The sequence below is a fragment of the Mirounga angustirostris genome, unplaced genomic scaffold (assembly GCF_029215605.1).
Source record: "Mirounga angustirostris isolate CCGP_5_RB_7025 unplaced genomic scaffold, mMirAng1.0.hap1 SCAF_3, whole genome shotgun sequence".
Lineage (NCBI taxonomy): Eukaryota > Metazoa > Chordata > Mammalia > Carnivora > Phocidae > Mirounga > Mirounga angustirostris.
In genome coordinates this window covers 87,785,230-87,797,660 of record NW_026991711.1, presented here as the reverse complement: position 1 = coordinate 87,797,660, position 12,431 = coordinate 87,785,230, and the positions used below count along the sequence as shown (strand labels likewise).

Here is a 12,431-nt window from a genome sequence, read left to right as displayed (position 1 = left end):
TCATGTCCACTCATATTCCATGGCCAAAGTGGTCTTATGACCAAGCCCAATATCCATAGGGCAGGGCATTATACTGGGCTTTTGCTGGGAAAGGAAAGAGTAAATATTTACTGGATAATAATATAAACTATCACAGGGAGTCATTTAAAATTTAACGCTCGGGACACCTGGGTGGCTCATTTGGCTGAGCATCAGACTCTTGGTTTCAGCTCAGGTCAAGATCTCAGGGTCGTGGGATCAAGCCCCACGTTGGGCTCCACACTCAGCCTGGAGTCTGCTTGTCCCACTCCCTCTGTTCCTCCCCCTCTCATGCTCTCTCTCTCAAATAAATAAATAAAATCTTTAAAAAAAAAAAGTTAACTCTCAAGGCCCCTGCTTCTTCCTCCCAATTTCCTGGAACTCTGCTTTTTATGCTTTGGTGGCTTTTAACACCCAGTAAGTAAAGATAATAACAAAAAGAGTAACTATTTATGGAGTACCCACTATGCTTCAGTCACTTTATATGTATCATTTGTAATTCTTACCACAGATCTACAAAGAGTTGTTACACATACGTTATGCATATCACATACAAGAAAGCTACAGATCAAAGAGAGAAAGTATCTCATCCAGTGTCACTAGTGCATGCCAGAGATAGATATCTATCAAGACCATTCTAGAAGCCCACTCACTGCGCATGGGCAATTTCTTGGGGCACTCAGCTTCACTGATCATCTTATCTGATGCATTTATTTGTGACAATTAAGACCACAATGAAATACCCCTACATGCCAAACTGAGTAAATATAAAAGACTCAAAATATCAAGTGTTTGGAAGAAGTAGAGTATTAACAGCTCCCTACACTGCTGGTGGCGATGGAAATTGGCACTTTGGGGCACAGTTTGACATTATCTATTAGATTCGAATGCATACTATATCATTACCCAGTGAGTCCATGCCTCCTAAATACAGTATGTGATATATAGACATATAGATGGAGATGTAGATATATGTATAGACACAGGTATTGATATAGATGTAGATATACAAGCAAACAATAATTAAAGAAAAAAATCTCCACTTAAGAGGAAGAAATGTCCTTAAAGAAAGCCAAGCTCCTAAAAAAGCAAGAACAGAAAAGTAACATTTAACAAAAAGTTGCAGAATACAAGGACATTTGCTGGTAGGAATGTGAGTGTTGGAGTACCTGCAGAAGAGTTTGGAGAGTCAGAGGAATTGGTGATGGGCTTGCACTAAGGATTTAAGAGCTAAGTGGGATGAAGAGCCTCGGAAGCTTGAACTTCAGGTAATGACTTGAGGAAAAACAGGAATGCACAATGATCTGGATGGTATACTCGGCGAAGGTGGATTATTGTTTCTGCTTAGAGACTCAGCTGGAATTGATTGGAGGATGGGGATGGGGGTTCAGGGCCAGTCTTTTAAGGAGATCACAGAGATTAAGACATCTTCCTTGGCACACACACCCTAAATCATGCTGCAAGCAGAGTTGAGGCTGGGGACTGAGCTTAGTTAATTAAATTAATTTGCTCCTAAATTTCATCTTGCCAGGTCAAGCCCATTTTCTCAGCCAGCCGAAGGTTTTTTTGTTTTTTGGGGTTTGGTTTTTTGTTGTTTGTTTGATATTTTAGGTTTCCCCTGTGACTTACAAGTGTTCTTCAAAAATTAAAAAAAAAAAAGATTCAAATAGCACAGAGGGCTTTTGTTTTAAAAGCAACCCTCCCCCACCCCATCCCCCCCCCACCCCCCGCCATAGGCCTGTTCTCCAAATGCTCTTTTTACCATTGTGAATAGTAGGTCTCCAGTTGGTTACATCATTTTTCTAGATAATGCTTATTATCTTGTTTTTGACTTGCCAACTGCAGGCAATGTGCCCTGACTTCTTGTTCCAGTTACCCTCCATTTACCTGACTCCCAGACCCATTTCCCCCGTACTTCTACCCAGGGAAGGGACTTAAGGTGAAAATGAGTGATCTTTCCTCATACTCCATCAATGGTCCAAAATAATGCCATATTTTAGTGAGCTTCATATGTGGCTTATTTTTACAGCTTTTTGTTTTTCTGGGTTTTTAGTCAACATTTTTTTCCCTGTGGAGAAGCAATATATGTATTCTTACCACAGTTTCAGTTATATCCCGCTGCTCAATCATCTTGTCTCCTACAGCATTATCCTTCCTGAAGTTCACCATCCTCCAGAACTCATAGAAAGCCCTGGAACCTCCCTGTCCTGTCCTTCAGCCACACCCACTGTTGCCTACATCCCGGGGCTTCTCTGCCTAGGCATTCTCCCTTGTTCTTTTTTTTTTTTTAATTTAAATTCAATTAGCCAATATATAGAATATCATTAGTTTCAGATGTTGAGTTCAGTATTTCATCAGTTGCACATAACACCCAGTGCTCATTACATCACATGCCCTTCTTAATGCTGGTCACCCAGTTACCCTATCCCTCCACCTACCTCCCCTCCAGCAACCTTGTTTGTTTCCTATAGTTAAGAGTCTCTCATGGTTTTTCCCCCTCTCTGATGACTTCCCATTCTGTTTTCCCTCTCTTCCCCTATGATCCTCTGCCGTTGCTTATGTTCCACAGATGAGTGAAACCATATGATAATTGTCTTTCTCTGATTGACTTATTTCACTCAGCATAATGCCCTCTAGTTCCATCCAATTGTCATGAGAGAAGAATAAAGACATCTTTGGATATATAAAAACTCAACAAGTTTAGTTCTTATGCAGAAGAACAGCTTCTTTTTCTTTTGTTCTGAAAAACAGAGCTGGAGGTATCACCATTTCAGATTCCAAACTATACTATAAATCTGTAGTAATTAAAACAGTATGGTATCTGCACAAAAGTTGACATATAGGTGAAGGGAACAGAATAAAGATCCCAGAAATAAAATTACACTTATATGGTCAATTAACCTACAAAAGGAGACAAGAATATCCAATGGAAAGAAGACAGTCTCTTCAACAAATGGTGTTGGGAAACTGGACGGCTGCATGCAAAAGAATGAAACTGGCCCACTTCTTAAACCATACACACACAAAAAAACTCAAAATGGATTAAAGACCTAATTGTGAGAATTGAAACCATAAAACTCACAGAAGAGAACACAGGCAATAATTTCTCTGACATCAGCCATAGCAACATCTTTCTAGATATGTCTCTTGAGGCAAGAGAAACAAAAGCAAAAATAAATTATTGGTAATTCCTTCAGCTCTAAGTTTCCCCTCTTCAATTGGATTTTCATTTTAGCCATTACAGATGGTCCCCAATTTAGAATGGTTCAACTTAGGATTTTTAGACTTCACAATGGTATGAAAGCATACACATTCAGTAGAAACTGTACTTGGAATTTTGAATTTTGATCTTTTTCCAGGCTAGCAATATGTGGGACTGATCCTTTCTCATGATTCTGGGCAGTAGCAGCTCCTGGTCTGTCACGTGATCATGAGGGCAAACAACCCACACACTTGCAACCATTCTATCCTCATACAATCATTCTGTTTCTCACTTTCTGTACAGTATTCAACAAATTATATGAGATATTCAATACTTTACGCTAAAAATGGGCTTTGTGTTAGATGATTTTGCCCAATGGTAAGCTAATGTAAATGTTCTGAGCAAATTTAAGGTAAAGTAGGCTGAGTTATGATGTTCGGGAGGTTAGGTGGATTAAATGCATTGACAACTTATATTTTCATCTTACAATGGGTTTAAGTTAAGGAAGATCTATATATTGTTAATTGTCTGTGTAATCTCTATGTTTTTATTGTCATTGTCAAAAATTATTTCATTGTTTGCTTTTCCTTTTACATGGCACAGCACTCTTAATTTTATGTTTTTATTATTTTCTCAAATTTCTGAGCATATTAAAGTTCTGCCTTATCCCTTTGTTTTATTTAAATCCTCTTATTATTTATCTCTGTTTCTTTTACTGAAGCTAGTTTTTCCCTTTGTTCAGCTTGGCCTTTTTCTTCCATATTCTAGGTCTTTTATGTGACTTGGTCATATACAGGTGTCTATCAATGTTTATAAATCAAAGAACAAGCTGATCATTCTAAAGAGTTGTTAAGGATTTTGTCTTCTATTGTTTGAATCTATCTGTTTCTTAATTAGTCTTTCTTCTGGGAGGAAGAAATCTGGCTGAGAGATCTGTTTCTGGACTGAATGTTCTCTGCTCTAGGGTGTGTGGAGAGGAGCTTCCCAATAGGCTAAGGGCCACCAAATCTCAGAAAGAGGAGGGTTTCACCAAAAGAGGCTCCTTCCCACACTAGTAGCCTTGACTCACACAGTTTCTTAATTTCCTTAGAAGTCCTTCACATGTTTTTGTCTGTAGGGGCAAACTTCCCTGGAAGGCCTGACATTTTGTACCCAAAGGTGGGGAAGTGGGGAGAAGTTGCTTCTGCCCCAAATAAACTTTAAACAATCTCCTTGTCTTCCTCCTAACTGCCAACCCCACATTCCAACCTGCCATCTCTGAGCCCAGGCCCCTGTAGTTCTGACAGGCTTCGTCCAATCTTTACCTCCCCTCCCCCTGCCACCACACACACACACACACACACACATCCTGGTCTCCCTGCAGCCTCCCTGGGCTTCCTCTGGACTGGGCATCTCTCTATTTCCTCCCCCAACCTACCCCACACCTCATCATCTTGCTGGAACTCTTGAAATCTCACACATGCTGAAGGACCCCCTTAGAACCTCTTCACTTTGTGAGCTTATTTCTTTTATTATTCCTTTAATGTAATTGTAATGGGCTATCAAAAGAGTACAAAATATGCTGTCTATTGTCTTGAGCCATACACTTAAAGGAACTTATAATAAGATAAATAGATTTACAGTCACCTGTGTCCCTGTGGCCTTAGTATGACTATTCTCATCTGTGAGTGGGCAGAGTTATATCTATGTCTCTCTGTGTATTACACGATATTTTGACTTTTTTCTTTAGTGCTATGAAGTTTCCGTCTTTACCATCTTGATAAATGTGTGAACCTCCAAAAAGAACCTATATCAACCTCTTCAGAGCACATCAGATGTAGGTGTCATTAACCCCATTTTGATACGAGAAAATTTGGAGGCAAAGTCACTTAGCAAAGTTGCAAGTGCTGAGTCAGGAATGAGAAGCCATGTCTGCCTCATTCCAAATCCTGTTCTTTCTTTGCTCATGAGATTGTTCTGGGGATTAAATGAGATAAAATGTGTGGAGCTCATAGCATAAGTTTGGTAAATGTAATTGCCATTCTGGTTCCCCCTTCTTAGTCACAGCTACATACCCCAAATCCCTCCCTTCTCTTGGCCAAAGAGAATAAAAGCCTTCAAACCTCCTCATTTATGGTTTCTTCTCAGAAAGATCTCTGTGCCGCTGGGAAAGGGGAGAGGCTCCTGGAGTCTGCTGTCACTGATCTCTCTGTGCTTCTCTGGACCCCACCCTCGCCATTCCCACCCCATGCTCCTCATTACTCACAGCTTGTGGCAGCCTTAACCAACCAAACCCCTGCTTCCACTCTCCTCTCCTCTTAAAATATGCAGAGCCACACTTTGGTTTTCTTAAAAGCTTCCAACTTGCCAATCAGTTAAGTTAAGCCAAGTTTCTGTGCTAATGAAAAAGAACCAGTAAGGGGGCCAAGGAGAAAATATTTGCAATGCATATGAAAAGGTGTTGTTGTCTTTTGTGTATAAAGAGCTGAAATAAATCAATAAGAAAAACATTAACCACCCTTCTGAATGAGAAACAACATGAACAAAATATTCACCCAAAAGAACATGCAATTTCTAAATAAGCATGTGACAGTATTTTCAATCCCACTAGTAATCAAGAAAATGCAAAGTCAAATAATTACATATTTCTCATCTACAGAATTATCAATATTTAAAATCTAATGCTTGATTCTGGCAAGAGGCTCTGAGATGAACACTCAGCCACAACTCATGAATGTATCAAAAGCTTGAAACATAGTCTTGTAACCTTTGATCCAGTTGTTCCATTACTGGGATACAAGCTAAGGAAAAAATATGAAAGGCAGGGGCGGGGTGGCTGGGTGGCTCAGTAGGTTAAGCGTCTGCCTTCCGCTCAGGTCATGATCCCAGGGTGTTGGGATGAAGCCCTATGTCAGTCAGGGAGTCTGCTTCTCCCTCTCCTTTGCTCGTGCTCTCTCTCGCTACCTCTGTCTCTCTCTCAAATAAATAAATAAAACCTTTGGGGGAAAAAATATGAAAGGCAGATATTTAAGTTCATATGGTTTATCACAGCAAATAAAAGGAAGCAACTTAGTAATTAAAACAAATTAAAGAGCTTTGTACTTTTATATGGGAAAATGGTCATGGTATAATGTTTGGTAGTGAAAACTCAGCACTTAAAATCACATAATCAGTAACATCTCAGTAGTATAAAGCAAATGTCCACAAATGTGTAGGAGACTAGAAGTAAATATACCCGAATGTGCTAGATATTATGAGCAGTTGTTAAGAGTTTGAGCTTTTTTTTTTTAATCTCTCCGTTACTTTTTTTTTTTTTTTTAACACAAAGAACATCTATCACTTTGACACAGGGCCAAACTTTTAATTAGAAATTTTAAAGGACCCAAATAAAATCTGCCTGCCTCTATCTGTAAGAGCTCACAGAGAGAGACTGCAGTAGGGCCCCTCCAAGAAGGAACCAGCAATGAATGGGTGTTCGTTTGGGTGGGGATAAAGTGGGCGGGGATTCCCCTCCCATGGGCAAATCTTGCTCTATATAGTTCTGGGAAGTAAGCAAAAATTCCCCACTGGGACTCCATCACACACTCTCACTCAGGAGGAGCTCAGCAGCTTATCCCAGCCACATCCTGCACATATTACTGAGGCTGCCAGAACTGAGTCCCAGTCCTGGTTGCACTACCTCAGACAAATTCTTATCACTGCTCCCAACCTCCATTTTCTCACTTTTAAAATGGGCCCTTGGCAATATCCTCTTTGATGGTATTTATGAGAATTAAATGAGATAGCAGTTTTATTGTTATAAGATATAGCTGAGTTTTTGCTACTCCATTAATAAATATCCAGCACAGAAAGACACACTGCATTTCTGTGACTTAACATCAGACCCTTACCATATAATCTAATTTTTCATATAATTATCCTGCCTTCTTAAAATATTCCTCATTTCTTTAAAATTAGACACTTCCATGGTTAAATCTTTTAAAATATATGAAACATGTCCCTGCTAGCTAAACAACAACTCACCATTAAACACTATTTATCTTCTTTTCAGAATGGCCTGGGGTCCTTACTCTAAGTGTGTCCAGAGGGGGAAGGGGACCAATCTCTTCAATAACTTAAACTTAATATCTTTAACTTATTTGCTGAGAAAGACATTGTATTGTCACATTATTTCTAAGATATTAGTCACGGCAACCTAACTTTGAAGATTGTTCCAGTTTCACAGATGAGAAAATTGAGGCTCAGAGAGGTTAAATAAAATGCCGATCGTCAGCCCCATGGAAGGCAGTGAAGATTCAAACCCAGTTGGAGTTCCAAAGCCCTGGTTCCTTGCCAGCCCATGGTGTAGTCACATCCTCCACCCACGGCTGGATCCAAGAAGCTTTAGTTGTAAAATAAATGCTGCTTTGTTTTTGTATCTGACCTTACAGTTTGTGGAGCTTTCTACCTTTCTTTAGTTAGTTGTTTGGCTTCCTCCTTGAAAGGAATTCTTGTTACATTCTGGTGTTTTTAACCCATCCTACCTTGGCAAATGACATAAGCAAACGTCTTATGATTATGTCTAAAGGCCAGTTGGCTGTCAATGATCCTTCAGAAGTCTTCCCGTAAGTGAGGTGCAATGATCTGGGGACTTGTTCTTTGGCTACCTATAGGCTCTTTTAGCTTCCTTGCAGCTCCCCAGCTGCATTTCAGATAACTGAAGTTGTTTAATTTATGAACTCTGAATACGGGGGATAGTATTAGCCAACATGGATCTATATGTATTACAAAACAAAATGTCGAACTGTTGCTAGTTTCTAGTAAATGCCTGTTCTGTCCCACTGTTATTTTACAGACATTGCTTCTGTAAAACTGTGGAATGCAAGTGTTCTTGTCCGCATTTTCTAAGTGAAGAAATGGAGACTCAAAAGTTTCCACACGTGGCCAAAAGCGTTCTGTGAATAGTTCCCTTCACATCGACATGTATATGTCCAGCATGGGAGTTTCACTAAAGATTGATAAGCAGTGTGAGTTTCTTCATTAACTAAAGAGAATTATGAACACTTGCCCACTGTGTCAAACAGGCAGTCCTAATAATAATAATGCCTGGAGCTGGTCCAGCCCACACTGAATTGGGAAAGGTGTCTGCACTGCACACCTCCAGGGGGCAGCCTTACATTGTGTTCAACCTGGATGGAATTCCCAAGGGCAAACACATTGTGCAGACATCTGGAATGGGGCCCCGGGACTGCAGCAGAGAAACCTTAATGGGAGAAGCCGGGAGGGTGTCGCAGCAGTTCGCCCTAGGACTGTCAAGTAGACAACAATGAAAAGCCCCACTGGAAGGGCCAGCCATCAGACATGAGAAGTGCAGGTTGTCTCTTGGGTCTGAGATTTAAAACAAGGGTGACATGGTCTCAAGTTCCCTGCCCTTCTCTCTGGTGGGGAGAGGGGAGAGATAAAATGCAACCTATAACATAGCATTCTTTCTGGGTGATGTAGGTAGACTCTATTTAACTAACCAGAGCGTCAAAATCCGCTTCAAGTTTTTAATTGCCTAAGTGAAGCTTTTACAAACTCTACAATGTCTGGAAGCCTCAGGCAGAAGTGATCCAAATAAATCACATGGCCTTTGTCCAAGCAATCCCTGTTTCTAAGAATCTTTTCCGAACATTAGCCCACGACAGAGGCCTTGAGGGGCCAGTCATGCAGGGACTTCCCAGGCCACCAATGCCCCTCAGCTCTGAAAGGCCACCCTGCTATGGAGTGGCAGAGCAGCCAGCCAAGATTCAAACGCAGGTCTGTCCCTGTTTGGTCCCCGGCCCTGACAGTGCTGGGCCAGGCCATCATGTTCCATCTGGGAGTTTTTCAGTCCACACGCAGGGGAATTCTCCACCACAACCTCTGAGTCTGGTAACTGCAGATGGAAACAGAAACGTAGTTAGAAAAATGTGATTCTTGCGCAGGAAAGTTGGACCAGAGAAGAGTTCAGATGTGGGCGGGTGTGTGTGTTTAAAAAAAAAAAAAAGAAAGAAAGAAAGAAAGAAAAAAGAGAAGGGTGGGAACCCCACCAGCCAAGTCTGCAGAAAAAAAAATAAATGAAGTCTGCCTATCTCGGGCCGGAGCCCCTCCCCTCGGCCCGCGCCGGAGGAGCGTGACACAGGTGCCGCTTCCTCCCCGCTGCTGAGGGTCAGCAGCAGGCCGGCGCGACCCTCGCCACCGCTCCGCTGCCCCCTCGGCCCCCGGTCCGGCCGGCGCCCCGCACCCATCGGCGATGAACAGCGTCAACGGCACGTCGCGGCCCCGCCTCGGTGAGTACCCGCCGCCCGCAGCAGTCCACCGCCCGCGGGGTTCCCGGGACCCTGTGCCTGCCGGGCCCACGGGAGCCAGGAGCTCGGGCTCAGCGGCGGGACCTCAGCCCGAGCCCCGCGGCGTCGCCGGGTGGCGCCCGGAGCGCCCGAGCCCGGCCCGGCTCTGCACCCCGGGGCCTGGAGGGGCCGCCCGGCCACCGCCGCCCCGCGCGCCGCCCGTTCTCTACGTCTTTGTGCGGTGGCCGCCGAGTATCTGCCGCAGAAACTGGCCCTAGACTAGTAAGTGAGGGACTTACTAGGAGGGAGAGGACGTCGCGCGCTGTTTGCTCGGCCGCCCAGGGCTCGGGGACGGGTTCGGAGTAAACTTCAGTAAACTCCGCCGTTGCCCGGACTCGCTGTCCCGGCCGCGGGGAGGGACACACATGGCGGAGGCATAGGCTCGCCTTGACCCTTTGGGGCGTTGTAATTCCTCTTTCTTTCTAAGACGGCACATGCTTTCCTGCTGACGGGAAATCGTATACCCTGAGCTTCTTTGTGAGGATGTTGGGAAACTTTGCCGGGCCTCCCCCGGCCCCTCCTCTGCCAGTGGGCTTTTGCAATAAAAAAAAAAAAAAAAAAAAAAAAAAAAAAAACCACTAAAATTTCCTTTTTAAAACTTTCCATAAAAAGTAATGTTTATCCCTTCTATCTCCACCCTGGCTAGATCTGGTCATTGGAAACTGTCAGACGGGAGACATTCTGAGTCTATAGTGTATCGTGTTAAGTAATTAATATGATAATAATATGGGTACTGGAGACATCCACTCGTTTACAGGTCTTTAAAATCCAGGTGGTTGTGTGGCCTCACCAGAGGAACTTAAGCATAGTGGACTGTGGCTAGGTGCCTGTGTGTGCCTAGTCACGCGTGTGCCCAGGAGGGTGCTCAGCTAGTCTGCGTGCAGGAGGACGAGTCCTGGAGTGAGGGCCCTGCTGCCTGCTGTGGGATCAGCAGTGCCACCTATTAGCCGGGGGCCTGCGGCAAGCTAGCCTCTCTCTTAGCTCCAGCTTCATCCGCTGCAAAATGGGAGTGATAGGGTATTTCTCTTTGGGCTGTGAGAATTAAGAGCTTGTAAATGGCTCAGCACAGAGATTAACACATACTAAGGGCTCGATAAATGTCAGGCATCTTTGTTTTCATTTTACACTAGACTGGGTCTGGAAGCTCATGTGCATTAGTGCTTGCATGTAAGTTTCTGTGAGTGTGTGAGTCAGACACTAGTGAACTTAGATGTGTGTGTCGGGCCAGGGTTGAAGGGAAAGCCACGGTAATCATTCCAGTACAGGCGCTGGGGAAGTGCAGGCCTGCTGCCATTCCCCTGGCTGGAAAGGACAGGCTTGCTCACCAGGAGCCCTGCCCCTGCCCCCACTCTCAGGCAGTTCTCTAAGATTCAAGTTTCAGACCTTGACCAATGGCTGCAGACACTTCCCTTCCAGAGCTCACAGGAATACAGCCCTCACTTGCATACCATTCTAGATTACCCTTAGGACTTGATTTATTGCAGGCTCTTTGCTGTAAGAGAACCCTGGGGCCCTCTTTCTTGCTGTGAACTCATGCAGGATGTGTCTATATCCTGTCTCAGTTTACATCACTGCTTCTCAGAAGCAGAGGTTGGAATGGAGAGGACCCTCTGCTCCTGCCCCACCAGGCCTGCCCCACCCCTCTGGCCTCAAACCAACTCCCATAAGCCCAAATGCCACAGGTACTACAAATGAGTCATGTGCAGAAATCCACTGCCTTGCCCTTGGATGGAAGGGGTCAATGCTCAGTGAGGAGACGGTCAGGTTTGTCAACTTTATATAGATTTCACTGCCTCTGGCAGAAGCCGAAAGGATTGCATTAAGTGCCAAATGAAATTCCATCTCAACCATTGCTCAACCCCTCCAGATATCCAAAGCAGTAGGAGTCACATGGCATTGGCACCGTCAGCAGCTGGACCTTTCCAAGGGTGCCCATGGTTGGACAACTATTTCTGGGGACTCGCAGCGCACCCTGGGAAACAGGGGGGTATGGGATAAGAGGCATTCTGTGTTTGCAGTGGAAGCGCATCAGCCCATCTACAGTGAGAAGGAAGAGGCAGCTGGGGGAGGTTGGCAAGCCAAATCAGTTTCCCTCCTTGGATGGCAGATATACATACATATATCAAATGGCCTTCTGCAGTCCCAACCAAAACGCCTTCCAGAGACTGTGTGAACAAAATGGGCCCAACAAGCACAAGCTAAACACAAATTTGAACAATGAATCAAGAGTTAATAATAGGAAAGAGAAAGATGCCATCCCACCTCGAGAGCAATTTATTGATTTATGAGAAGCCTACTACAAATATCATATGTATATATAATTATTTTTGTTTTACAAGATGAAACTTATTTTATATATTCTACTTCATCTTGCTTTTTTCATAAGAATATATGCTGAAGATTATAATTAATCATCATATATAGACTAACCCATTCTTCTCAGGGCTATATGCATAGTATGAATTGTATGAATATATAAATGAATTGGTTATTTTATTTAACCAGTTCCTTCACCAATGGACATTTAGATTGTGGGCAGTCTTTATTTGATTTTTTTAAAACTAGACATGGTGCTGCCATTACAACCCATTAAGTAGGGTTTATGTGATTACACATATATGTGTGACTATATGAGTTCGCATATGATTAGGATAAATACACACACATTTAATTTCTGGCACAAAGAGTGTGAACATTTAAAATGTTGGTAGGTACTAAAAAATTGCCCTCTGAGGGGCGCCTGGGTGGCTCAGTTGGTTAAGCGACTGCCTTCAGCTCAGGTCATGATCCTGGAGTCCCTGGATCGAGTCCCACATCGGGCTCCCTGCTCGGCAGGGAGTCTGCTTCTCCCTCTCCCACTCCCCGTTTGTGTTCCCTCTCTCGCT

At 43.5% G+C, this 12,431-nt stretch overlaps 1 protein-coding gene and 1 long non-coding RNA gene across 3 annotated transcripts in view; one reads left to right on the top strand and one right to left on the bottom strand.

Annotated features, from left to right (window-relative positions):
- Positions 1-8,713: 8,713 nt before the first annotated feature.
- Positions 8,714-10,080, bottom strand: LOC123839518 (uncharacterized). Its single transcript, XR_006789663.3, has 2 exons — positions 9,786-10,080; positions 8,714-9,095 (listed from the first exon to the last, which is right to left on the bottom strand). It is a non-coding gene; the product is annotated as an uncharacterized LOC123839518 (long non-coding RNA).
- Positions 9,091-12,431, top strand: part of GYPC (glycophorin C (Gerbich blood group)) — a 43,127-nt gene continuing 39,786 nt past the window's right edge. For both annotated transcript variants that reach the window (XM_054506250.2, XM_045869035.3), the window contains exon 1: positions 9,091-9,489. In XM_054506250.2, the coding sequence (XP_054362225.1) occupies positions 9,453-9,489 (37 nt within the window). In that variant the 5' untranslated portion in view covers positions 9,091-9,452. The remainder of the gene's footprint in view (positions 9,490-12,431) is intronic.